At 41.2% G+C, this 24,896-nt stretch overlaps 1 protein-coding gene across 1 annotated transcript in view; it reads left to right on the top strand.

Annotated features, from left to right (window-relative positions):
• Positions 1-14,078: 14,078 nt before the first annotated feature.
• The window catches only part of LOC311060388 (protoheme IX farnesyltransferase, mitochondrial-like), a 103,291-nt gene continuing 92,473 nt past the window's right edge, over positions 14,079-24,896 (top strand). The window contains exons 1-4 of the mRNA XM_084078560.1: positions 14,079-14,188; positions 15,070-15,215; positions 17,058-17,538; positions 19,721-19,845. Coding sequence (XP_083934686.1) covers positions 14,158-14,188; positions 15,070-15,215; positions 17,058-17,538; positions 19,721-19,845 — 783 coding nt within the window. The 5' untranslated portion in view covers positions 14,079-14,157. The remainder of the gene's footprint in view (positions 14,189-15,069; positions 15,216-17,057; positions 17,539-19,720; positions 19,846-24,896) is intronic.

Below are 24,896 nucleotides of genomic sequence, written 5' to 3' on the forward strand. Positions count from 1 at the left end.
TCATCACATCAAAGAGAGAATTCTCCATCTCCAATTTGTAGCTTTTACACAGTCGTATATACTTTATTCGATCAAACACTCACAGTCATAACGTCCTCAGTTACACACGCTACCAACTGGTACAATGGTACAATATAAATTCAATGTAGCTGGTACAGTACTTAATTATTTTGAAAGAGAACTTTTAGTGTAGCTCAGTGTCTTTTTTATGAGAAGTAATAGTTGCTTGGTTAGGTACATTTTTAAAGTAGCGTGCACAACACTGCATTCAACTCACTCTTACACTTTGCAGATTGGTACAGTCTTTTGTTTACAACAAAAGGCACCAAATGTAATTGTGTTATACCCAAAACCTTTTGTCAATTTGATCAATAGGAAACTTGAGGAGCCGCAGGGCTTGATAGAACCGGGTGCGGATATCTTTAATTCCCGGCAAACCCTTTAACCCATTAAGACCGGGAACGCATCGTGTGTGTCATTTTTTTTTTTTTTCCTTTGGGCTATTCAAAAATAGCAGATATACAAGCTCATAGCGCGGCACCGAGTGCCGCGCTATGAGCTTGTAGATCTGCATTTTTTTTTGAAGAATCGCGAAAATGTGTGCAAATCTTTGAATATATATATATATAATTTTTTTTTAAAGTGACCATTTTTCACTTCTGGGGGGATTTTACAAATGTCTTCTAAATCCTAACAGTTTTTTGAAAAAACCTATGTTGTTATATATGCTATGGTTCTCAATTTTTTTCATGTCAAGGACCCCCAAAATGATATGTATTTGGCCGTGGTCCCCCATCTCAAAATTTGTTTTTCCAGGGACCCCCAGAAGCAAAGATTTGTGTTAAAAATATTTGCTTTAAAAAAAAATATATATATATATATATTCAATGATTTGGACACATTTTTCAAAAATAGCAGATCTACAAGCTTGTAGATCTGCTATTTTTGAATAGCCTAAAGGGATCTAAAAAAATGCCACACAGATGCGTTCCCGGTTTTAAAGGGTTAAGCATCCATCATATTGTCAAAGTCAAATGTTGCCCATTAGTCACCCTCGACTGGCGAACCCACAGAATCACACAGAAGCAATAAAATGCCCTCAGACCAAAAGCCACAGAGCTTCCTGGCTAATGGTCAGGAGAGCTGATTCCCTGGAATTCCTCCCTCCCTCCCTGGGGTGTTTCCAACTGCCATTCACTGGCAGACCATGAACTACAGTGGGTGGAAGAAGTTGATTTATTTTTTACTTAAGTCAAAGTAATATAAAGAAATACTCTGTTACAAAGTAAAAGTATTTCTGAATTCAAAATTTTGCTTGAGTAAAAGTACAAAAGTATTGGCATCGAAATATACTTCAATATGTTTTGATTTGCCTGCATGCACCCTGTGAATAAAGGCTTTAAATGTCAGTTTAAATGGAGTTTGCTCCAGTGCCTTCGCCCTTCATACTCACAACACAATACCTCAGTAAAAGTATTCAAATGTAAAATGAAAAAGAAAAAAAAAAAGATCTATTGTGCGGCATTTCAAGTGATTAATGTATGTTTACTAATCTAAATCTCTAACGTAAAGTTGTAAAATAATTGTAGCGGAGCAAAAAAATACAATATTTATTTCTAAGATATAGTGGAGTAGAAGTAAAAAGTATTGAAAAATGGACATCAAGTAAAAGTATCTATAAATATTGTACTTAGCGCGGCAATATGTGTGGCAAGCGGCAAAAAAAAAAGAATAAAATGTAATTTTGTCCAATTTGTATGGTATGTTAATACAATATAACTTATACAATTGGGGTGGTTGTATTGTGTCTCCCTGCTCTTCTATTGAGACATTTAGATCAGTGGTTTTCAACCCTTTTCATGCCAAGGACCCCTAAATTGATATACATTTGGCCGCGGACCCCCAATTGAAAATGTTTTGTGCCAGGGACCCCAGAAGCAAAGATATCAGTTAATTTTTGCTTTAAAAAAAATCTATAAAATAAAAAATATATAAATATTCAAAGATATGCACACTTTTTCAAGGTTTTTCAAAAATAGCAGATCTACAAGCTCATATTCCTCTGAGCTTGTAGATTTGCTATTTTTGAATAGCCAAAGCTAAGTGGTTAAAAATGATTGTGACGCTATGTTAACCAATTTAGCTGGGGACCTGGTACTCCCTCAAGGACCACTGGTGGTCCCCGGACCACCGGTTGAAAACCACTGATTTAGATCACGACAAAGGTCATGTCTAACCTAGAGACAGGATCTGAACGAATTGTGTGAACTGAGTCCCCAATGTGTCCGATGAGCAAGCAGCTCTATTAGCTCAGTGGTAAAATCCGGGGTAGAAAAGGAAAGTTACATAGTGCAGCTGCTTTACAAGTAAATTACTTGAGTAAATGTACTTAGTTACTTGCCATTCCCTGGCTGGCAGAGGATGAACTATTCCTTAATGCTGTAAACAAATATTATTCCAATGCCGGGGCGGACGGGGGAGGAGGAGGGGGGACTGCGGCACGCTCATGAATGAGTGTGTTTGTTAATCTGGGAGTCCCTGACATTCTGGCAGGGTTGTCAGTCATCTAAGCCTTGACTGAATGGCAGGGCTTCGCGGGTCGTTTAAGACCAGATTTTTTTAAAATAGCTGTACAAGCAGATGTACAAGCTCACAGCCCGTCACTTCATACCACGCTGTGAGCTCGTATATCTGCTATTATTATTATTATTTTTAATAATTTCTTTTATCCCACGATTTTGTAACCCTTTTTCACCCGGTGCCAATTATCTAAGTGATCCTGGGCGCTACACTCCCCCCGCCAGCCTAGGGAGCCCAGAGCCGAGCTCTTGCCTCCTCCAATGCATGAGAGCCAACTGACCTTCTTGTCACCTGACAGGAGGGAGTTTCCCTGGTAGGACGTAGTGCGTGGAAGGAACACGTTATTCCAACCAGTTCCTTTCCCCTCCATCAGGCGCCCCGGCTGTCATGGGAGAGGCGGTCTGTATATCTGCTATTTTTGAATAGCGACGCAAAAATCTAAAATGACAAATTCTTTCAGGGTTTCACATGGGTTATTATCTATTCCTGTTGGCAGTCATGGCTGCCAGTTCCCACCTGATGTCGTGTGGGAGTTCAGACTGCTCCAGATCGTACTGAATAACTGCTAGCTTGCATAACGTCTTCAGAGGAGGACTCAAGTCTAAGATGTACAGGTCACTGTGTGTGTCTCTGACTCTGAATCTTCTAAAGAGGATGATACGATCTCCCACCATGCAACAGGACACACCAGACATCCCAAGCGGGGGTTCCCCCTTGGGCTCAACCTTCTTCCAGGAGAAGGTCTCTGGGTTGAATTTCCACACACCTTTGACTAACTGCTTGTTACTGCCACCAACTATGTACAGCTCTCCATTGTAGGCAAAGGCTGAATGACCCCAGCGTTCTTCTGGAAGTAGCTTTGCAGAAGGCGTGCTCAGCCAGCAGTTGGTCTCCATGTCAAACACTCTGATGATGTTGTTGTACTCCACCTGGTCGTTCCAGCCCCCAAATACAAACATCTTTGTCCCGATGATGGTTGCAGAGTGACCTGATGGAGCAGGTGGTGGAGTGCCTCTGGCATTAATTGAAGACCATACCATTGTGGTCGTGTCCAACTTGTATATGTCATTAGTGTTCACAGTCTTGCATCTTCCTCCATAGATATACATGACTTTCCCCAAGACACAGGCTGAGTGGTTCCACCTCCCCGCTGGAACGGCCCCAGATACCTTGGGTTTTATCCATCTGTGAGTGTCCACATCAAATGCATAAAGCACGTTGGAGACGTGCCCCTCGTAAATCCATAATACATCCTCCTGTATCTGAAACTTCCCTTCTCCCCCCCAGACGTAGACAACGTCTTCTATCAGCACAGCTGTGTGGCGCACACGGCTGGAGGGGACCTTGGGAGGACATTCTCCTCTTCCAGTTGTCACAGGAGGCAACTGAATCCAGCGCAAAGCCACTGTGTTGAAAATGTGCACCGCAATCTGGTCCCCGTCCCTGCGCACATTCAAGTTATAGTTCTGTATCTGTCCCCCGAAGGAGTACAGATTGTCTCCCACTGCTACAGCGGCATCAAAGGATCTCTTTGTTCCACTGTTCAGGTGCAAGGCCCAGCGCAACATATTGGAGAACACAAAAACAACAACAACAACATGGATGGATGTGAAGTCTTCAGGTCTCTGTAAAACAATGGCAGTGCTGTGCCACACGCTAACATTTATGTTGGGTACAGCAACACTAAACGTCAGGCAAAGGACTCCATATTTGGGCAAAACTAACATCATATTGATGACATCGGTGTGGAACTCCTTATTTAGGCAAGACTGGGATCAGTCGTACTCTGATCTGTTTGTGTTTTAGTTAGAGCACCGACATCACTGCAACTAGAGGGCGCTATCCCCTTGGGTCACTTACATCATTATTTTTTTGTATTGGAATCCCCATAGAGGAATCTTAGGTCGTGTCATATAAACGTTATATGACGTGACCTGCTAGTGCCTTAGAATCTAAAAGATTATGGTTTGAAGCAGTACATGCCCTCAACCAGTGTTGCCAGATTTTGCGAGAGAAATAAGCAACCAGGTGGTCTATGAAAACAAGTCCAAAAAGAGTGACTATAGGCCACTTGAGCACAGCCGATCTACAGTACAAGCTACGAGCTTCTACTGTAGATCTGCTATTTTCAAACAAAATTTAAAAATTCTTAGCGAAACATTTTGAATACTTTTCAAAACATTTTCACAACGCAAATCTGACAGGGAGGTCCATGGCAAAAATAGTTTCTAGATTGGGGGTGGGGGGGGGGGTCCATGGACACATTAATTTGGGGGTCCTTGACATGAAAATGTTTGAGAACCACTGGTTTAAACAACATTAGGAAGCAAGCCCAAATAAGCAACTTTTTCAAAACAAGCCCAAAGTCGCTTATAATAAGCAGGCATGGCAACACTGCCTTCAACGACCATGAGATTAGTAGATCAGCTCCTATAGCCCTCGACAACTGGAGAATAAAACAAAGGCAAAGGTACATTAGAAATTCTACTGCAGTGCTCTAGAAATACAATCTGTGGAGTAAAAAAAAACAAAACATGCAGCAATAACCCGTTCTGTTTATTGCAGACATCAAAGAGTCGCGCCAAAAAGGTTGACCGGGTCAGTGCAGAATGAAATCTTGTAGAACAGCAACTATAATGGTTATCTCCAGTAATAAAGGTGCTATTCCTCCATCTCTGCGATGGCCTTGTGTGTGTGTGTGTGTGTGTGTGTGTGTGTGTGTGTGTGTGTGTGTGTGTGTGTGTGTGTGTGTGTGTGTGTGTGTGTGTGTGTGTGTGTGTGTGTGTGTGTGTGTGTGTGTGTGTGTGTGTGTGTATGTGTATGGGGAGCATTCATCAGGGGCCTGCATATATCGTGATGGAGCAAGGAGATTACACTATGTAATCATGATGCCAGAGAGGGAGGGAGGGAGGGGTAGGATGGGGGCTGGAGTAAACCAGATGAATGGAGGTGAATGGGAGGAGCTAGTCGTGTGGATCACTTGTGTTTTGTGTTTATTGAAGGCATGTGAGATTGTAAAGGAGATAATGTAGTCATTGGTTGTTTGTAGTGTACGTGTGTATCTGGGTGTATTATTGTTAGTGCTCGGTTGGCGCAGCGGTTAAGTCCCTGCCCACCACCACGGAGGTTTTGGTTTCGAGTCAGCTATTCATTTCAATGAAAGTGCTCAGTGGCGTTTTGAAGCACCCGGAAGCCTGCCGGAAGTAGAATTATTGAGACGTTTTTGAGACGTTTCGAGCAGCCATAGAGTTATGAGCATGCGCTCTGGTGTCCTTTTTGCGTCCTACGTCACAACCTACCTCCACAAACGAGCCTGTGTTTATACTCATATTTATTAAATACACTCGAGATGCATATTTATATGTAAATGCATATGTATAATATGTGTACATATTTATATCATATTATATATATATTTGTATATATAAATATTTCAGTATTTTTTTGCTCGTGCATGTATTTCGCCCCGCCTGCAGTTCCAGCTTTGGCCACTGGGGTGGCAGCTTCAATGTTTCTCAGCAACTCTGAGGGCCTGGTTCGAATCCACTGTGGTGCGTCCGGCTATCCCGGGCGTCGATGTGAACAAAATTGGCCGGTGTTCGGGGAGGGAAGACGGGCGTGGAGGGTGATATTTGTCACCGCATGTATTCCTACCGGTGGGGGGCGGCACCTGTCAGCAAGGAGTGTTGGGCGGGAGGAGTAGTGCGAAGGCCCTACATCCTCCCGGTGGGGGCTCCTCACTGGCAGGTGAGTCAGTAGGATACAACAGCAGTGACAACACAGAAATGTGTGTGGGGAGGAATCAATTGGCATAGCGACTAAATTAGGGAGGAAAACAATTGTTGTAATTCCATATTTCAACTATTTATGACTCCATATTTGGGCATGAGGCTTCAGCCCGACCCAACAGCCATTCTCTTCCACTATAAAATCATGATAAATGATATAAAGCAGTGGTTCCCAACAGTGGTTCTTCATGCCAAGGACCCCTAAATTGATATACATTTGGCCGCGGACCCCCATCTGAAAATGTTATGTGCCAGGGACCCCCAGAAGCAAAGATTTGAGTTTTTTTTTTTTAATCTTGAAAAAATATATATTCAAAGATTTGCACACTTTTTCAAGATTGCTCAAAAATAGCAGATCTACAAGCTCATAGCGCGGCACTCGGTGCCGCGCTATGAGCTTGTATATCTGCTATTTTTGAATAGCCAAAGCTAAGTGGTTAAAATGATTGTGACGCTATGTTAACTCATTTTGCTAGGGACCCCCTGGTACCCCCCAAGGACCACTGGTTGAAAACCACTGATATAAAGCATTAGCAATATTTCCCCAAAAATATACAAGGTGAAATGCATGGAGGTCCTTCCTCGGCCTATACTGGCATGATGCACAAGAAATGTGGTGCTAGATCGGTCCAACCGGTTTGTGAGATTATAGCCCTGGACAGACAGACAGACAGACAAACAAACAGACAGACAGATCCATTTGCCTCTGACAGAGCCATGAAGTAAATATGTACCCAAATCCATGGAAACCCAGACATCTGTGGCGGGCCAAGCGTTCACCTCTTTGCCATCCAACTTGTCAAGCCACTACCAAATATTTACTTCAACCTCTCAACTAAAAACCTCCATTTTGGTGTTGGAAATAGTTTTAGCTCAAATCTGTTTCTAGATGTAAATGAGACCCACAGTTCAGAATGTGTGGGGTTTACCGCAAGAGAGAAAGAGCGGCCATAGCTGAATGGGTAGAGAGCCCACTATGTGTCACCACATTCGCACCTTATGCTCAACCTCGTGTACATAACTATATCTGTTGGTCTTACAGTATAATGTTCTCTTTGACGTTCTTATTTAATGTTTGATTTCATTTTTTCTCCCTGCTCTCCCTCTCCCTCTCTTACTGTACATATTTTTGTTTTTGTTTTCAAACTGTTTATATGATGTTTTGCATAGTAGCGTATATTTGTCTGTCATTAATGGTGCGATGAATTGAGTACAACTGACCACAATGGAAACAAGCCATAGTGCTTTCTTGGGTTTAAAATCCTCTTAGCAGACCTTGTATTGAACTGTACTTTCCTGTGGTTTTTTTGCGCAAATTGTTAATAAAGTATTCAATCAATAAAAAAAACTCCCTCCCTTTTTCTTCTTCTCCCTTTCTTGAAATCAACAAAAATGAATACGCAATAATGAATTTCACCCAGTTCTTTACACCTGTAAGCTAGCAATGTGACAATAAAGTATAGGCTACATTCTGATCCTGTGATTCTATTTCTGATTCTGCCTGAGGTAACCTTGAGCACATTTCACAACCTTCTTCCTATGAACATTCAAAATCTACGCTACAATGTTGATGAACGAGGGCCCTATTATATTGTCGTGAAGGATTGGGATGAAACCTTAAATACACTCAAGACGACCTCCCGATGATGATGGCACGAAATTGAACACCACACTGGCTGCCCCCCCCACGTCGATACAAGGTCAATTCAATGCCGAATATTGACATATTTAATGATTGACTACACTACGTGAGTGTTTGTCTACATGACCTGTGTGCTCCCAGAGAGAGGTGCATGTCTAATAGCTTCACTCACCGATTGGTATACGTTAAAATAAATGAAAATCTACACTGTCATTCATTATCATCACGAGCCAAACCCCGCCGATATAGTATCGTATTATGTTTTTCAAACATCACGCCTGTTTGAGAAATTCGGTGAGCCTGCACAGTAAAGTCCTCGGTGTTGATATGACTCAGACAGCGTACAAATGGAACCAAATGGACCCGTGAGGGTCCATTTGGTTCCATTTGTACGCTGTCGGAGTTAAATCAACACGGAGGATTTCGCTAGCGTGCAAAGTCAAGGCAGAGGGGTAGAGGACATTAATCAGACCGTCCCACTGGCAGCCTGGACCATCAAGATGATCACGCACATAAATAACCAAGGCTAAAGCGGCGATGGGCTTACGGCAGAGGAGAGGACACACAAGGGCAGGGAGGCAAAAAGGCCAGACATTGAATTAGAAGGCAATTTAGAGTTAAACGAATCCCATCCGCGCATCTCAGATTTATCGGGCCAGTGACAGTGGTGGTCTGCTATGTGTATGTATAGGCCTACCCTGCCGGGCTGGGCTCCAACGAAAATGAAAATGCCATAGATATGTGTTACCTTAAAATAAACAAGATATGTCATATCATCGACTGACTGCATTGGTGGGATAAGGAGGTTGTTCCTATTTGGTGCATAATGGAGGCAAAGCACTGAACGGTGGAGGCTGTGGCAGCTGCTGTCTCCGGGCAAGTTAATCTATAGCTATTGGTTCTTATAATGTGGGGTCCGTGGAGCTCCGGGGGTCCTTGGGGGGCAGGTGTTGATTCCAGGGGGGTCCCCATAGTGAAATGATTGATAGTTCACCAAGTAAATGCAATTAGACAACAAACTGTATATGGTTATTTTGATCAGGGTGTATTTCTACTGCAGAAGAATTATATATGATGCTAGGGATATCGGCCGATTTTGATATTTTTTGCTGGTTAAAGTTACAGGAGTTTGAACTCTATGGTGTTTGTGATATGAAATGTAAGCTTACCATAATCACAGTAAACATTATCATGTCATATTCAAGGGCTTTATTTTAACTAACTCCAGTCACTTTCAGTTCAGCACAACTGAGGTGTGTGTGTGTCACTGTCCAGCTGAAGCTTGTTGACACTTGTTAATGTTACTTGCATCAAGGCAATTATGTTGTGTTTCTGCAGATTCTGAACAGTTATTTCTTGTAATGAAGATGTATTTGTTTCCCTGGCACAAAATGGGGAAATAATAAGACCAAAAACGAAATAAACAAATATCGGCATCAGTATTGGCTATTGCCTATCGGCTAAATTGTTATTTTAAACATCGGTATCAGCCAAGAATTTCCATATCGGTGCATCCCTACATGATACTATATTGTTATTATGGTTGCTAATATCTAACCTTTATATTTTACCATTACTTATAGTACTTATATAAAAACATTATGATATGACATGATATTTGGTAGCCTGTAGCAGCCTAGATGTCTCCGCTAGGCCTGATAGCTGTTGTTTTGGTTACAGCCTATCTTGTTATGGTTCAGCTTGTCCTTGTAGCAGCTAACTATGATCTGATCGCTGTGCTCTTGGCAGAAATAGCGTACCACCGACCTGAGTGACTTCTCCCCATGATATCATATCGCCTAAAGCATATCCATCACCACCTAGAATATTGTCTTGACTCCTATTGCCTCATCAATTACTGATTGATCCAGAACTCCATGACACTACCAACAGACACTTATGTAAGTCTGGACCAAATCTTATCTGGAAAAAAAAAGAATGTTCTTGTAATGCATCCCATGCATGAGGCGGAATCTTATCAAAAGCAGTGGTGTAAAGTAACTAAGTACACAATGTACTTAAGCACAATTTTGGGGTATTATATACTTTACTTCTATTCCGCTACATCTCAGAGGCAAATATTATACTTTTACTTTTACTAGATTTAGATTATTATTACAAAACATTATCCCCTTCAGCCCTATTAAAACTTTGGCTATTTGAAAATAGCAGATCTACAAGCTCACAATGTGTCGCGATGCGACACATTGTGAGCTTGTAGATCTGCTATTTTCAAAAGATTTTTATATTTGAAAACTTGGGACCTTCTGCATTATGAGTACTTTCTACTTTTGGTACTTTAAGTACATTTTGTTACCAATAACTTTTGTACTTTTACTCAAGTACATTTTGAATGCAGAACTTTGACTTGCAACAGAGTATTTCTACATTGCAGTATTGATACTTTTGAGTACCTTTTCCACCGCTCATCAAAAGGGTGTCTGTGGCCTAATTAATATCAAATGAGTGGGTCCCTGACACACACAAAAAAAGGTTGAGAACCTTCTATATACAACATATATACAACAGCATGCAATGGCTTTTGTTTCTATTGCTGCATCCACCAAACTACATACAGCTGTATCAGATAGTATCAGCACTCACATCAGAAAGTGAACATTTTGTGGATTTCAGTACTTTTCCCCCCATGGGCTTGTTTGTCATTAACTGCAGTCTCACATAACAAGGCAAACAAAGGCAGTTTGTTCCACCTATTACTCTGTGAAGTCACCCAATAAACAATAGCTGGATTGGGATGCAGTTTGCTGCAGATATATCTCTATAATTAGGAGGGCAACAAAACTTCATATAAACACATAATCAGCGTCTTATTGTCAGTTGAGTATCTACAGGTTGACATCAACAGATTAAAATCAGTTCTGTGGCTTTTTCTATGGCGCAGCCATACGGTTATGTTTGTCTACAAAATACTGGCTGAAATTTCTTGGCAATAACAACGTTGTACTTGTGTTTAATGTGATCCTGGGTCACAGTCAATTCAATTTACGTTCTGTCGATTGAGTCTTTGTGTTTGGTTGAGGCGAATTGGCGAATTTGTACCCGTTGCCAGTGATGGAAACAAAGTAACTGAGTGCATTTTCTGAAGTACTGAGATTTTGAAGATTTTATTTTGTACTCCCATTTTCAGTTCTTTTACTTCTACTCCACGTCATCTCAGAGGCAAATACTGTACTTTTTACTCCGCAACATTTAAAAAAAAAACTTGAGTTACTAGTTACTCAAGTTTATTATTACAAAACATACATCAACCACTTTAGCCCTGTATAGCCTACTTAAGCTATTTGAAAATAGCCGATCTACAAGCTCACAATGTGTCGCATGGCGACGCATTGTGAGCTTGTAGATCTGCCATTTTCAAAAGATTTTCATACATTTTATAGGCTACATTTGAAAACTTGTGAAATGGGACATTCTGCATAATGACTACTTTTACTTTTGGTACTTTAAGTATATATTGATGCCAATACTTTTGTACTTTTACTCAAGTTAATCTTGAATACCGAACCGTACTTGTAACAGACTATTTCTACAATAGGGTATTGATACTTTTACTTAAAAGGATAGTTCACCCCAAAAAACGTTTTTTTTCTTTCGATTAGTAACCCCGTGGAGACGTGAATTCATAAATATATAAAAAAAATGTTTTATCGCATTCCTAAGCCAATAATTTGATGACCAGCGGAGACCGGTAGGCAGAGGTTTCAATAGGAGACACAAAGGAGACTCTTTGTGTCTCCTACCGGAACCACTGCCAGCCATCAAATTATTGTCTTAGGAATGCAACAAAAACAAAAAAAATATCCATGAATTCAAGTCTCCATGGGGTGACTAATCGATAGGAAAAAAAGTCATTTTCGGGTGAACTATCCCTTTAAGTAAACAAATTTGACTTGTTCCACCACTGCATTCAATTCAATTTACATTCTGTCGTTTTGAGTCTTTGTGTTTTGTTGAGACGAATTGGCAAATTTGTAGCAGTTGCCCGCATCATGCTGTCATGGACAGACCTCTGTGATTTGCTCTGTCTTTGTTAACCCATGAAGACCGGGAATGCATTTAAGTCATTTTTAAATTTCTTTAGCTATTCAAAAATAGCAGATATACAAGCTCATAGCGCGGCACCGAGTGCCGCGCTATGAGCTTGTAGATCTGCTATTTTTGAAAAATCTTGAAAATTTGTGCAAATCTTTGAATATTTTAAAAGCGAACATTTTTTACTCCGATTTGTGCGTCTGGGGGTCCCTGGAACAACACATTTTGAGATGGGGGTCCGTGGCCAAATACATAATCATTTTGGGAGTCCTTGACGTGGAAAAGTTGGAGCACCACTGCATATAGCAGCATACGTTTTTTCAAAAAACTGTTTGTAGAATATATATTCAAAGATTTGCATACATTTTCACGATTTTTCAAAAAATTGCAGATCTACAAGCTCATAGCGCGGCACTCTGAGCTTGTAGATCTGCTATTTTTTGAATAGCCAAAGAAATCTTAAAATGACACAGATGCGTTCCTGGTCTTAATAGGTTAAATTCTTTGGCCACACAGCTAATGTGTTTCCAAGCAAATAAAGCAATAAAAAAAGGGACAGAAGGATGTAAACAAAGCGATTATAAAGAATTGATATGTTTCATCCATTCCTCCAAGCTGGCAGAGTGAAACAGGATATTATAAGCCCCACTCCAGTTAGCCTGCATCGTCACTGTCACACAGAAACCTCTTATCTCCATATCTACATTCTATGTTTTTCCAACTGTTTACTGCACATAGATAGGCCTATATGTTTATTGCTACTAGTGTTGATGATGTCTTGTATTATTTTATATTATTGTATAAATGTCTTGATGAATTGAATACATAGGACCTCAATGGAAACGAGCCCTTATAGGGCTTTTTGTGTTATCCTTTTAACATCATCGTATTGTACCACTGTACTATTTGCAAACTGTTATTAATAAAGTATTCAATCAATCAAAATCCATAAATGAATGTCCTACTTCATCATCATACAAGAGTGTCGCACAAAAGTTATATGAAAATACCAGATCTACAAGCCTACGTTGTGATAACTCTTTTCTAACCCATTAAGACCGGGAAAAATGTCATTTTAGGTTTTAGTGTTGGCTATTAAAAAATACCAGATATACAAGCGTACAGCATGTCACTTCGTGCCACACTGCGAGCTAAGCTTGTACATCTGCAATTTTTTAAAACATTTTTGAAAGTGTGAGAACTAGTGATTTAGAAGGCATTTTGTAGAATCAGCCTCAGGTCTTAATGGACTAACTAACATTTTAAAATGATGATAAAAAAGGACATACTGTTTTGGACATACAAGGTTTCCACCCTACAGCAACTATGTGCCATCATGCTGCAGTGTACTGTAAGGTCACATCAGGACACTGTGGGCAGACCTAAAGAAAATAAATAGGCACTGTCTAATAATATGTCCACCAAAACATAGGAAAAAATGAACACATTTTTTTCTTATAAGATATAGTTGTATTTCAATTTGTCAGTGCCATATAACATGAGGATTATTATTATTTATTTTATTAATTTTCATTGACAAAATATAAACACTACAAATTACAAAACAACAGAACAAATAGCAGTTTAGAAAAATATAACATTTTAATATTGATAAAATAATGATATATATATAATATAATAAGCTCGAGGTTATTTACATCACACTTTCTCTGTCACGTGCAAGTTTTCTGTGACGTAGCACGTTTCACAACGACACTGTCACACATCCCATACCCTGCGGGGACGGTCGGTCCATCTCTGATTGGCCAGTCGCATGACTAGCCAATAAATATGTTTATTTAGACAAGTCAGCGTCTAATAAATGACTAATGAAGGCTTAATTACAACGTTAATTACGTTAATAAAACCACCTTGTTTAAAATCCAAGTCAAAACGGTTTAACTTATCTGCGAGAGTCGTCATCGGGTTGCCCTGACAACCGAGTCTTAGCCAATCACAGCTCGAGCCGGCGTCCCTCCGGGCTATGGGATGTGACACGGGAAGTGATTGTTCCGGTGAGGTCGTGTGAATGGCGGCTCTGTGCATGTGAAGGACTTCATAACAACAAGAACAACCTGAGGAATATGAGACAATATGTTCATAACGCCATGTAGCAGACTGTCGGGTAAATAATAACAATAACCGTGATATTATGACGTAGTTTTAAACGCGCTTTCCCCATTTGAAAGGCATTTGTAACGTTTATAAGAGCCTTTAGAGCTAACATTAGCCTCGTAGCTAATTTAGCATATCAGCTGTCACTAGCTGGCTAGCTGTGTGGTGACCTTATGTCAACTATTTAAATACACACTCCGTTATCTGTTCATGTTAGACACCGTGACAATAACATTAACAGATTACGGAGGGTGTATTTAAGGTGTAAAGGTGTTGAATATTGTGTCGTAACGTTGTTTAACTAATGAAAGGACATTAACTATTGTTTCCCCATTTGATAAATCATCATATTGGTAATAATACATTCATACAATAATAAATAATAATAAAATATAATTCATGTAATGTTCAAATGTTTCCACATGAAGCAGTAATATTTGATGATGCATCACATTGGTAATAAATTCATACAATAATAATAATGATAATAACAATGATAATATTAATAATAATATATTGATAATGATAATAATGAGTGTTGCTGTATAACATGCATCATCTTTAAACTTCACCATTGACACATGTTACATTAGTTGCCTATGTTATTATGTAGTTATTATCATGTTATGTGACTATGTAGTTCAATGTCACATAATAACAGTTCTGTGGTTTCTATGGCACACAGTTATGTTTGTCTACAAGTACTGGTTGCATTTTCTCGGCAATAGCAATATTTTACTTGTATTTAATGTGACTACCGGTATTTCAAGTGCAATGATAATTCGATCTGGTGACCTCATTGGGGGTCGAGAACCACTGCCCTAGAGTGCTCACATCGTGCTAATATAATGAATAAAGCTTTTTACCTCGTGCGTCTTCTTCTTGTTTTAGGTCTGGTTGGTACCAGCGTGAATCAGAAACTGGTCAGAAATGTCCTCCTTAGAAGTCAGCAGAGCGCCCGTCGCCTCATCCAGCTTTATAACAGAGACCCGTCTAAATGGGTCACATACCAGCACCTGAACTTCCTCAAACGACAGGTAAGATACTTCTGGTGTTTGTCAGACGTACCAGTGTTGCCAGATTTTTGCAAGAGAAACAAGCGGCCATGTCTACGAAAACCAGCCCAAAAGAAGCGACTGTTACATTAAATAAAAAAAGTATTGAATATTCTTCAAACAACACAAATCTGGGTCCCTGGTACAAACTATTTTGGGGGGATTTGCGGACAAAATGCATATTAATTTGGGGGTCCTTGACATGAAAATGTTTGAGAACCACTGGTTTAAACAACATTAGGAAGCAAGCCCAAATAACCAAGCACACTTTAGGAACAACCTCCAAAAAAACGCAACCAGCAGCTAGGCTATACCAATATTTTCTATAGACTCAGCGGCTCTACAGAAAAAACAAGCACAAAGTCGCTTATAATAAACGGACTTGGCAACACTGGTCAGTTCAGTATGCTGCTGGAGGACACTTGAACGATTTACAAAACAAACATGCAGATCTTTCAGTATGTTGTGCTTTGCGTTTCTTTGTGACAGAGCAGTCTTTGTCTCAGTCCTCAGGACCTGGCATACCTTATTGCTGCTGTCTCATTCCCCCTATTGTAAGAGTCTCTGTTTAGTTTACACACGCGGCCGTGTTGCCAAATATGCGACAGCAATCATGCAATTTGATGACAGATGACATCATCACAGTGATCGGACAGGGACAGCTGAAGCACCGCTCAATGTTGTTGTTTCATAATGTGAAATGTTGTGGTTTTCTACTACTCTGCCACCACAATGTGGAACGCCCTGACACCATCCATTTATAGACTGGGCAAAACCTATAACAATTCGATAAAAGGGGGTACCAAACTTTTCTTAGTTGCTTCGTATGTGTTTTTTCTCGTAGAATCCATTTTTGCCGAGTACATTTTTGTATTGTGCATAATTAATTAGATAATTAGCATAATTGCGGCAAATATACTATTATCTAATTAATTATGCACAATACAAAAATGTACACGGCAGAAATGGATTCTACGGGAAAAAACACATAACAATCAACTAAGAAAAGTTTGGTACCCCCTTTTATCGAATTGTTATAGGTTTTGCCCAGTCTACCCATTTAGACCTGTTACACCTACACTATACGCTGTTATACCTTTCAAGCTGGGAACGCCTCTCTGTCATTTAAGCTGTTGCTTGACATATATCACTGTTGTCGGGCAGAAACCTCTTATCTCCACATTCCACCTTTTTTGTGTTTTTTTCCCGTACATTTTTCGCCCTACTAGGGATGGCCAAATGGAGACATTTTCTTAACCGGTTACCGTTAGGCCTTACCAATTAATTGATCAATAACCGTTAAGGAAATGTGTTCCCAAAAAAAGCGCTCTAAAAAATATATGTATACACTTCTTCCCCCCGCATAATATAATGCGCTATTTACACATTCAAAATAATGTACCTTGGCTTGCATGCACGGGTGCTGTGGTTAAAGTGCCTGACTAGCCGACCTGCTGCAGCGATAACCCGATGCAAAAACAGGCTAAATACATCGCTGATTGCCAATTGCATTGTATGTGCAACACACAGAACTGAGTCGCAGTTCATCCGTTCGGGGCGATTAGCAGCAACAACGTTGGCTGCGTTGTCGTGAACACATGCATACACTTTTTTTTTTTTTTGTTTGGTTGTGCTCGGGTGTTCTGAAAATAGCCGATCTACAAGCTCACAATGCGTCGCAGCGTCAATGCGGTGGAGTCCCCAAGACCATAGGAGAGATAGCAGGCAAACGTTGATCAAACACTTCTTTAATTAAGTAATGCTGCAGATGTTTAACAATAATTTAACTCTTGAGAGATCTTTCTCACCGTTTTCCTTTTCTAGTATGTCGCCAAAAGCAACAACGAGCTTCACCAGCGAGCCATCCCCAAACAGTCGCTCGTCCTGACCATCGTGGACGAGCGGGATGACATCGTCGTCAGGCAGGTACAGCACGTACCGACCATCGATCCTACGGTCGCCGCAGACCATGAGCACCCACACCCACACCCAGAGGAGGTCACCTCCACCACCACCACCACCACCTCCACCACCACCACCACCACCACCACCACCAGCGACATAGTGGTGACCCAGCCTGTGACGTCATCATCGGTGGAGACCGCGTTAGAGGCCACGCCTGCTGCTGCTGTGTCCGGGGCAGCGGCGGCGGCGGCGGGTGCCCGGGTGTTGGAGGCCCCCCATGTGGTGGTGGAGACAGAAGAAGCCCGTCAGGCCCGTCTGGACAGACAGTGGAAGCAGCTGAAGGTGGAGCTGACGGATCTGCCAGACGTGTACGCCAGACTGGCCAAGATCAAACTCACAGGTATAGAGCATGTTATTATCGTTGCTGACGGGCACAAACCTCCTATCTCCGTATTTTTACTTATTGTGTTTTTTCGTCACACAAAAGCATCAAAGGTAGCAGATCTGCAAGCTCGAAGGCGGTGCAAAGCGACACGTTTTGAGCTTGTAGATCTGCTACTTTGGCTATTTTTTTTATTTGAATCTTGACAAGTAACGGCTTTGGACATATGATATACAGTAACAGAGAGTAGGAAGTTCAGATCAGTGGTTCTCAAAAATGTTCGTGCCAAGGACCCCCACATTGATATGTATTTGTCCGCAGACCCCCATCTGAAGATGGAAGAGAAGATATATGTTTAAAAAAATATTTTAGATATTTTTCCAATCATTTTCAAAAATAGCAGAGGTAGAAGCTTGCAGCGAGGCACAGAGTGACGTGCTGTGAGCTTGTAGATCTGCCAATTTTTAGTGGATAAAGTGGTTGAAATGATTGTGATGCTACTGTATATTAACCACTTTTTCCCCGGACCCCACTTTGAGAACCACTGGTGGTTTAGATGATGGGAGGGAATTTAATATGTGAAATATTAGACCCATATGTATATTAAAGATGACATGGTAGATTGTTCTAAATAATACTTGTGGTTAGATCACATCGCCCTTCCTTTCATAATGGGACTAATGGGACAATATGATGTGACAGCGTTGTGACAAAGTATACAATAGATAATTACATTCTCCAGGTTCAATAACAATATGGATTTGTTTGTTCGATACTAATTCTATAACTGTATATTTCTTATGTTATTTTCTTTCGAGGGTGAAAGCTAATTCCATTATATGACAGGATGGGGAATAAGACAAGAATGGGACGATGTTTGCCTGCCCTGCTTTGTAAATGAATAGACCACACTAGAGACTGTCTCGTGATAAATATCCTCAAATTAACAGAAACTAGAACCCTTACATAGCAGCTCAGTAGCCTTGTGGTTAGTGTCCACCCTGAGACTGGGAGGTCGGGGGTTCGATCCCCGGCTGGGTCATAAAGCCATAAAGACTAAAAAAAAAATGTGACCAATGTCCCTTGCTTGGCACTCAGCATTAAGGGTTGGATTGGGGGTAGGCCTCACACTCAGGGTTGCCAGATCTGCTTATTATAATTACCCCGCAAGATTTTATTTGAAAATAGCCGATCTACAAGCTCGTGACGCGTTGTGAGCTTGTAGATCTGCTATTTTCAAATAGCTGATGTGTATGTTAAAGCATTGGTTCTCAAAGTGGGGTCCGGGGACCCCCAGGGGTACTTGAGGGGGTTCCAGGGGGTCCCCAGCTAGATGATGGACAGGAACCAAATGGACCCTTATGGGTCTGTAACTCTGAGAGTGTACAAATGGAACCAAATGGACCCTAACAGGTCCATTTGGTTCCATTTGTACACTGTCAGAGTTAAATTAACATTGATTTTACAATGTGAATTGGGGTCCCAGAGGTATAAATGCCATTAAATGGGGGTCCGTAGCCTAATGCATGTCAAACTGGGGGTCCTTGAAATTAAAATGGTTGAAAATCACTGCTAGAGAGCCGTAAAAACCTTCTCTTATTGGGGTCCCTGCCTTATCTTTTCAAATTTTTCAAAATGTTTTAGTAGCTTCGATAATATACCCTTTTGACCACTTAAAACCTGATGTTCCTCCTATTTTGGGCTTGTCATTATACAGTAGGCAAACATTTTCCCTGGGGGTCCTTGGGAGGGCACCAGGGGGTCTGCAGCAAAAGTAGTTAATATAGCGTCACAATCATGTTAACCACTTTAAACCGTATTTCATACTTTGGTGGTTATTCAAAAATAATGTAGCAGATATACAAGATCTTGTTGATCTGCTATTTTTGAAAAATCATGAGAATTTGTGCAATTCTTTGAATATATATTTTTAAAGTGAACATTTTTAACTCAAATCTTTGCTTCTGGGCCTGGGGGTCCCTGGAACCAAATATTTTGAGATGGGCGGGTCCGTGGCCAAATACATATAATGTTGGGGGTCTTTGGTTTGAGCACCACTGATATAGAAACATAGGTTTTTCAGAAAACTGTTAGAATTTAGAAGACATTTGTAGAAGGTTTTAATTGGTTAATTTGAAAATAGGTGCACCTAGACTGCACCATCATGTCTGCCTTTATAACTGTTGTTCTGTGGTTCCAGCTCTGGTGGTTGCGACTGCAGCGGCGGGCTATGCGATGGCTCCGGTGCCCTTTGACCCCGCCATCTTCTTCATAACTACTCTGGGAACAGGCCTGGCCTCTTGCACTGCCAACTCCATCAACCAGGTGAGTCACCAGACCACCAGCCATCTCTCACACCCAATGAACATCATGTGTTTATGTCTGTCTGTGTCTCTGTTAATGATCGCATGTTCTTTATAGTGATTGTGTGTGTGTGTGTGTGTGTGTGTGTGTGTGTGTGTGTGTGTGTGTGTGTGTGTGTGTGTGTGTGTGTGTGTGTGTGTGTGTGTGTGTGTGTGTGTGTGTGTGTGTGTGTGTGTGTGTGTGTGTGTGAGTTACAGGTAGAGTCTTTCTATAATGTTTTATATGCATCTGTTCCTTTGCACACCGCACCCACTTATACTGCAGTGATGTGTGTGTCTGTGTGTGTGAGTGCGTTACCAGTAGAGTCTTTATATAATGTATTTTATGCATCTGTTCCTTTGCACACCGCACCCACTTATACTGTAGGGAAAGGCATTTTAGAGCTGTATATGATCAAACCTGGTCTCTTGTCACCTATTTATGATGGCTTAGATATTATCTGTATATGATGTCATCATGATGCTACAGTATGTGATAAACGACAGTAACTCGGGACATACAGCGGCCGTCTTGGAATAAGAAAGTTCTCTGTTCGATTCCCAAGACATTTAAACATGTAACTTAACACATAGTATTTTTGTTTGATCAAGTTCCCACTTCTTTTTCAAGATATTTTTGGGGTTTTACCGCCTTCATTGGATAGCACAGTTGAGAATGACAGGAAACGGGGAGAAAGAGACGGGGAGTGACGCGCATCAACGGGCGTCGGGCTCTGGAATCGAACCCGCAATTCGCTGTCGGGCTGCATTAGAGCCTACTGTATGTGGCCCCAAGTTCCCACTTCCCCAAGTTCCCACTTCTACTCAGTACTCTGTAGGTCTCTTTATGGTTTGCACATATGGCTCTTTTCAACAACAAGATCTAAGCGACGTGCTGCTGTGTGTGCCGTGTAACGTCTTTGACAGGTTCTTGATTTGTTTCCATTACACTACGGCTCTGTTTCAGTCAGATAAGGTTCTCAGTCACTTCTCAGAACCTAATTTGGGCCTTTTGCCTCAGGAGGCATTATACTAACCTGAGTTCTGGGAACATATAGGAGCAGCAAGCACTACTGTTGTTCTGGATGGTTCTTTTTTTGCTGAATCATGCGGGTTGCATTCACACAATCCTAAAGCTTTATTTTAACCCATTAAGCTGGAACTGTGTCATTTTTAGATTTGAGCAAAAAAGCATTATTTTACACTTTGGGCTATTTTTGAAAATTTGTGAAAATGTGTGCAAATCTTTGAATATATATATTTTTAAAGCTAACATTTTTAACTCAAATCTTTGCTTCTGGGGGGTCCCTGGAACAACATATTTTGATGGGGGTCCGCGGCCAAATACATATAATTTCGGGTGTTCTTGACATGAAAAAGATTGAGCACCACTGATATAGAAACATAAGTTTTTCAGAAAACTGTTGAGATTTAGGAGACATGTAGAATTGGCTTCAGGTCTCAATGGGTTAAAGAATATCTATAAATAGCACATTCTGTGGAAATATTTCTGTTGAAATGCAAATTTGACATTACATCACAAGAGGAATGACGTAGGTGGCAGTCTTTATGGCGTGGCGCCCAAGGGGCGAGCTGTCTAGATCAAACTCATTGTCATGTCAAGGACCTATTCTCTCTCTAGGTGCAGCCTTAAGGAATGCATGAGCAGATTATAATTTGTTAGTTATTAGTGAGAATGAAAGACTTGCTTCAATTTAATCAAATTACATGAGTTGCCAAATTGTAGCTATGTGTCAACCTTTTTATAGACTATAGTTAACTTTTAATAACCTTTCACGTCACTTAAAGGTAGGGTAAGTGATTTTCTTTGGTTAAAATAAGTGTTAAATAGCTCTATAGTCTGATGAGTACTGAGTACTCATTGATATAGAGTGTTTGTTCAGTAACAGGTGTCTCCATGTCTTTCCAGCTCTTTATTAAACAGAAAATGCATTTTCAGGTCAGGATACCAATTTTATCCAATCAGGATAGAGAACTCAGACAGGATACAGATTAAACAAGTGAAATTGGAAGTGATGACACAAAGAAATGAGCTGTGAAAAAAAATGGAACTGGAACAGTATAAAAATGAAGCTGATAAATGGGTACTCTCTTCTGATTGGCTGAAAGTTTGTCACCTACCTGACAATGTATTTTCTGTTTATTAAAGAGCTGGAGAGACAAGGAGACTCTTGTTACTGAACAAACACTCTATAGCAATGATTACTATCAGAATATAGTGCTTTAACATTTTAACAAAAAAAACATTTTGTTTAACCAAAAAATATCACTTACCCTACCTTTAAAAACCTCTGAGATCGAAGCTTTTATTGCCTAATTTCTTGTTAATTTGTAATGGAGATTGTAAAGAAGACATGGTAATAATGAGGGCTTATCCAGGTAAATGTCCTACAGAAAAACAAACATTTCCAGGGTGGTGTTCACTCAATGCTAGTCCCAGTGCTGCCGTTTGCCTCATAATCCTGAAACCAAGCAGCGCGCTTAAATTGCTCGCTAATGTTCTCAAACAGATTTTCGTTTCGTGATTCAATAATAATCGCAAAAACAACACTGTGCAAAGTTTAAATGGAGTTTAATCCACCGTTTCGGTTCCAATAATGAGCCTTTAATACCTGTTTTATTTTTGACTCTTTAAGTCCCTGTTTTACTTTCGGGGGGAAGAAAAATGAGAGCTCTTTTCAATGCTGGCAGGAGATGGCTATTGGTTTTGTAATGCGTAATAGAGTTTCAGTGCGGCGCTGTGCAAACATGAACTCGCTTGTTGACAGACACACACGCATCCACACAGTTGTCCCACCACCACCACCACCGTGTGCTTCTTCTTCGTGTTGTTCTTGAAAATACTGTAGAAGCCCAGCGCGACCCCCCCCCCCCCCCCCCCCCCCCACAACCCCCCCCATCCCCCCCTCCCTCCTGTTTGACCTGAGAGTCACATTCCTCTTTCGCTGCGCATCTCAAAAATGCATTAACCCATCAAGACCGGGAACGCACCTGTGTAATTTTAAGACTTTTTTTTTGGGCTATTCAAAAATAGCAGATCTACAAGCTCGTAGCGCGGCACCGAGTGCCGCGCTACGAGCTTGTAGATCTGCTATTTTTGAAAAAATTGTGAAAATCTTTGAATTGATTGATCAGGCGCTAACGGGTTAAGAAGAAGACTGTAAATGCTGTTATTATTTCCCCCGCTGAAAGGTTTTTTTTTCTCGCAACTATAAATAAAGAAGAGCCCTATAGTATGCGCCCATGAACACTTAAAATGCCAGGAATAATCAGGGCCTCCCTCCTTGTTGCCTGGTGTTGACGTTGTGCATCGGAATGCCCTCCGTGACTTAAGAATATTAGTTTTAATGGGTGACTTCTCCCTCTCAGACCCCGGATTGAACTCCACTTAGCCAGCGTCCTTGGCCCTGTAATTTGGCAAGGGCCCTGATTACACTGCAGGTTCCTGCCCCCCAGGCCAACAACAAGCAGCACCTCCTCCCCCCTAGGAACCTCCTCCCGCCCACCACCGCCTCCGGCAAGCCCTCGACGACAGCCAAGTTCTAAGCAGTGGTGGAAAAAGTACTCAAATGTTTTACTTAAGTAAAAGTATCAATACCGCAATGTAGAAGTCAGTTACAAGTTACAAGTAAAACTCTGGAATTCAAAATTGACTTGAGTAAGATTACAAAAGTATTGGCATCAAAATGTACTTAAAGTACCAAAATTAAAAGTACTATAAAGTTTGAAAATAGCAGATCTACAAGCTCCCAACGCGTCGCTGTGCGACGCGTTGGGACCTTGTAGATCGGCTATTTTCAAATAGCCTAGGTATAAAATAGGGTGGTTAATAGGGTGGTTAATGTATGTTAATGTGGTTATTGTATGTTAATGTATGTGAAAATGGGAAATACTCCCAGTAAAGTAAAAAAAAAATCCTCAAAAGTCTACTCAAGTACAGTACGTGAGTAAACGTACTTTAGTTACTTTACACCACCGCCTCCGGCTAACCCTCGACGACAGCCAAGTTCTCTATAAGATCCCGCCTCCCTCGTTTCGAAAAAACTGGAGCTGGAGCGCTCGACAACAAGGTCAAAACCAAACCTAGCAATTTGTCCCGGCAATCATCTTCTTGAAGACCTGACCTAATGTTCAAGTCAAACGTAGTTATTTTCCCTCTTTTATGTGTCATGTCAAGGGGGTTGTTGAGGGGGTTGTGACGTCTCTGGATATGAATGTGCAAATGTTTGCCTTCTTATTGCAGGCTTTTTGAATAGCGTCAATCAATCCCATCCTCTGGGGGCTGTACGAACGCATTGTCTCGTGAGTGACACGGAGCCGCACTCGCTGTGCTTTCCTGTACCCTCTTTTGTGTACTTCTACCTTTAACACCGTAACAGGTGTGTAAATATCCTACAAGAAGGAATGAAAGAAATGCCCTCCTCCTCCTCCTCCTTTCTTCCCCCAGACAGAGGAGAAGGGAGAAGGAGGGAGGGTGGCCTCCCGACAACACCCGATCTCAAGGAGTTCACGGTGTTGAGCGATGTGAGAGGCAGGCAGCCACAGCACACACACACATACCGCTGGGTGTCCCCTTTTCTTTATATCTTGTGGGCCCACCCTCAAATCACTTCTGTCAGTCTTCATTTTCTCCTCCTCGACTGCAGCATGAGCCTGGGGCTAGGATACGATCTGTTGTGGCCCCCATCTTTCATTCAGGGGGAAGGTCATTTTCCTTTCAACGTCTCCCTTCTGGTCCCCCCAGTTGTGAGTTCTCCACCCCAACCCAACCCACCCCCCAACCCTCCCCTTCAAGCAAGCTCTGGTTTATAAAGCCCGGGGCTTTAGTGAAGGTGATGTTCAGAGGGAGGCCGGGGTCAAAACTATAAACTGTTGCAAATTATTCTTGGTTTTTGTTTTCACCTGCTGGGGGGGTTACCAGATGAGTGGAGTAGTTACACTTAGAGGCCTTTGAATTAAATGCATTTATTTAGTTGTATTTTTTTCCAGGCAGTTTTTTTTTGCTTCGTTCAG

Source organism: Gymnoscopelus microlampas, assembly GCF_963454915.1.
Source record: "Gymnoscopelus microlampas genome assembly, chromosome: 14".
Classification (NCBI taxonomy): domain Eukaryota; kingdom Metazoa; phylum Chordata; class Actinopteri; order Myctophiformes; family Myctophidae; genus Gymnoscopelus; species Gymnoscopelus microlampas.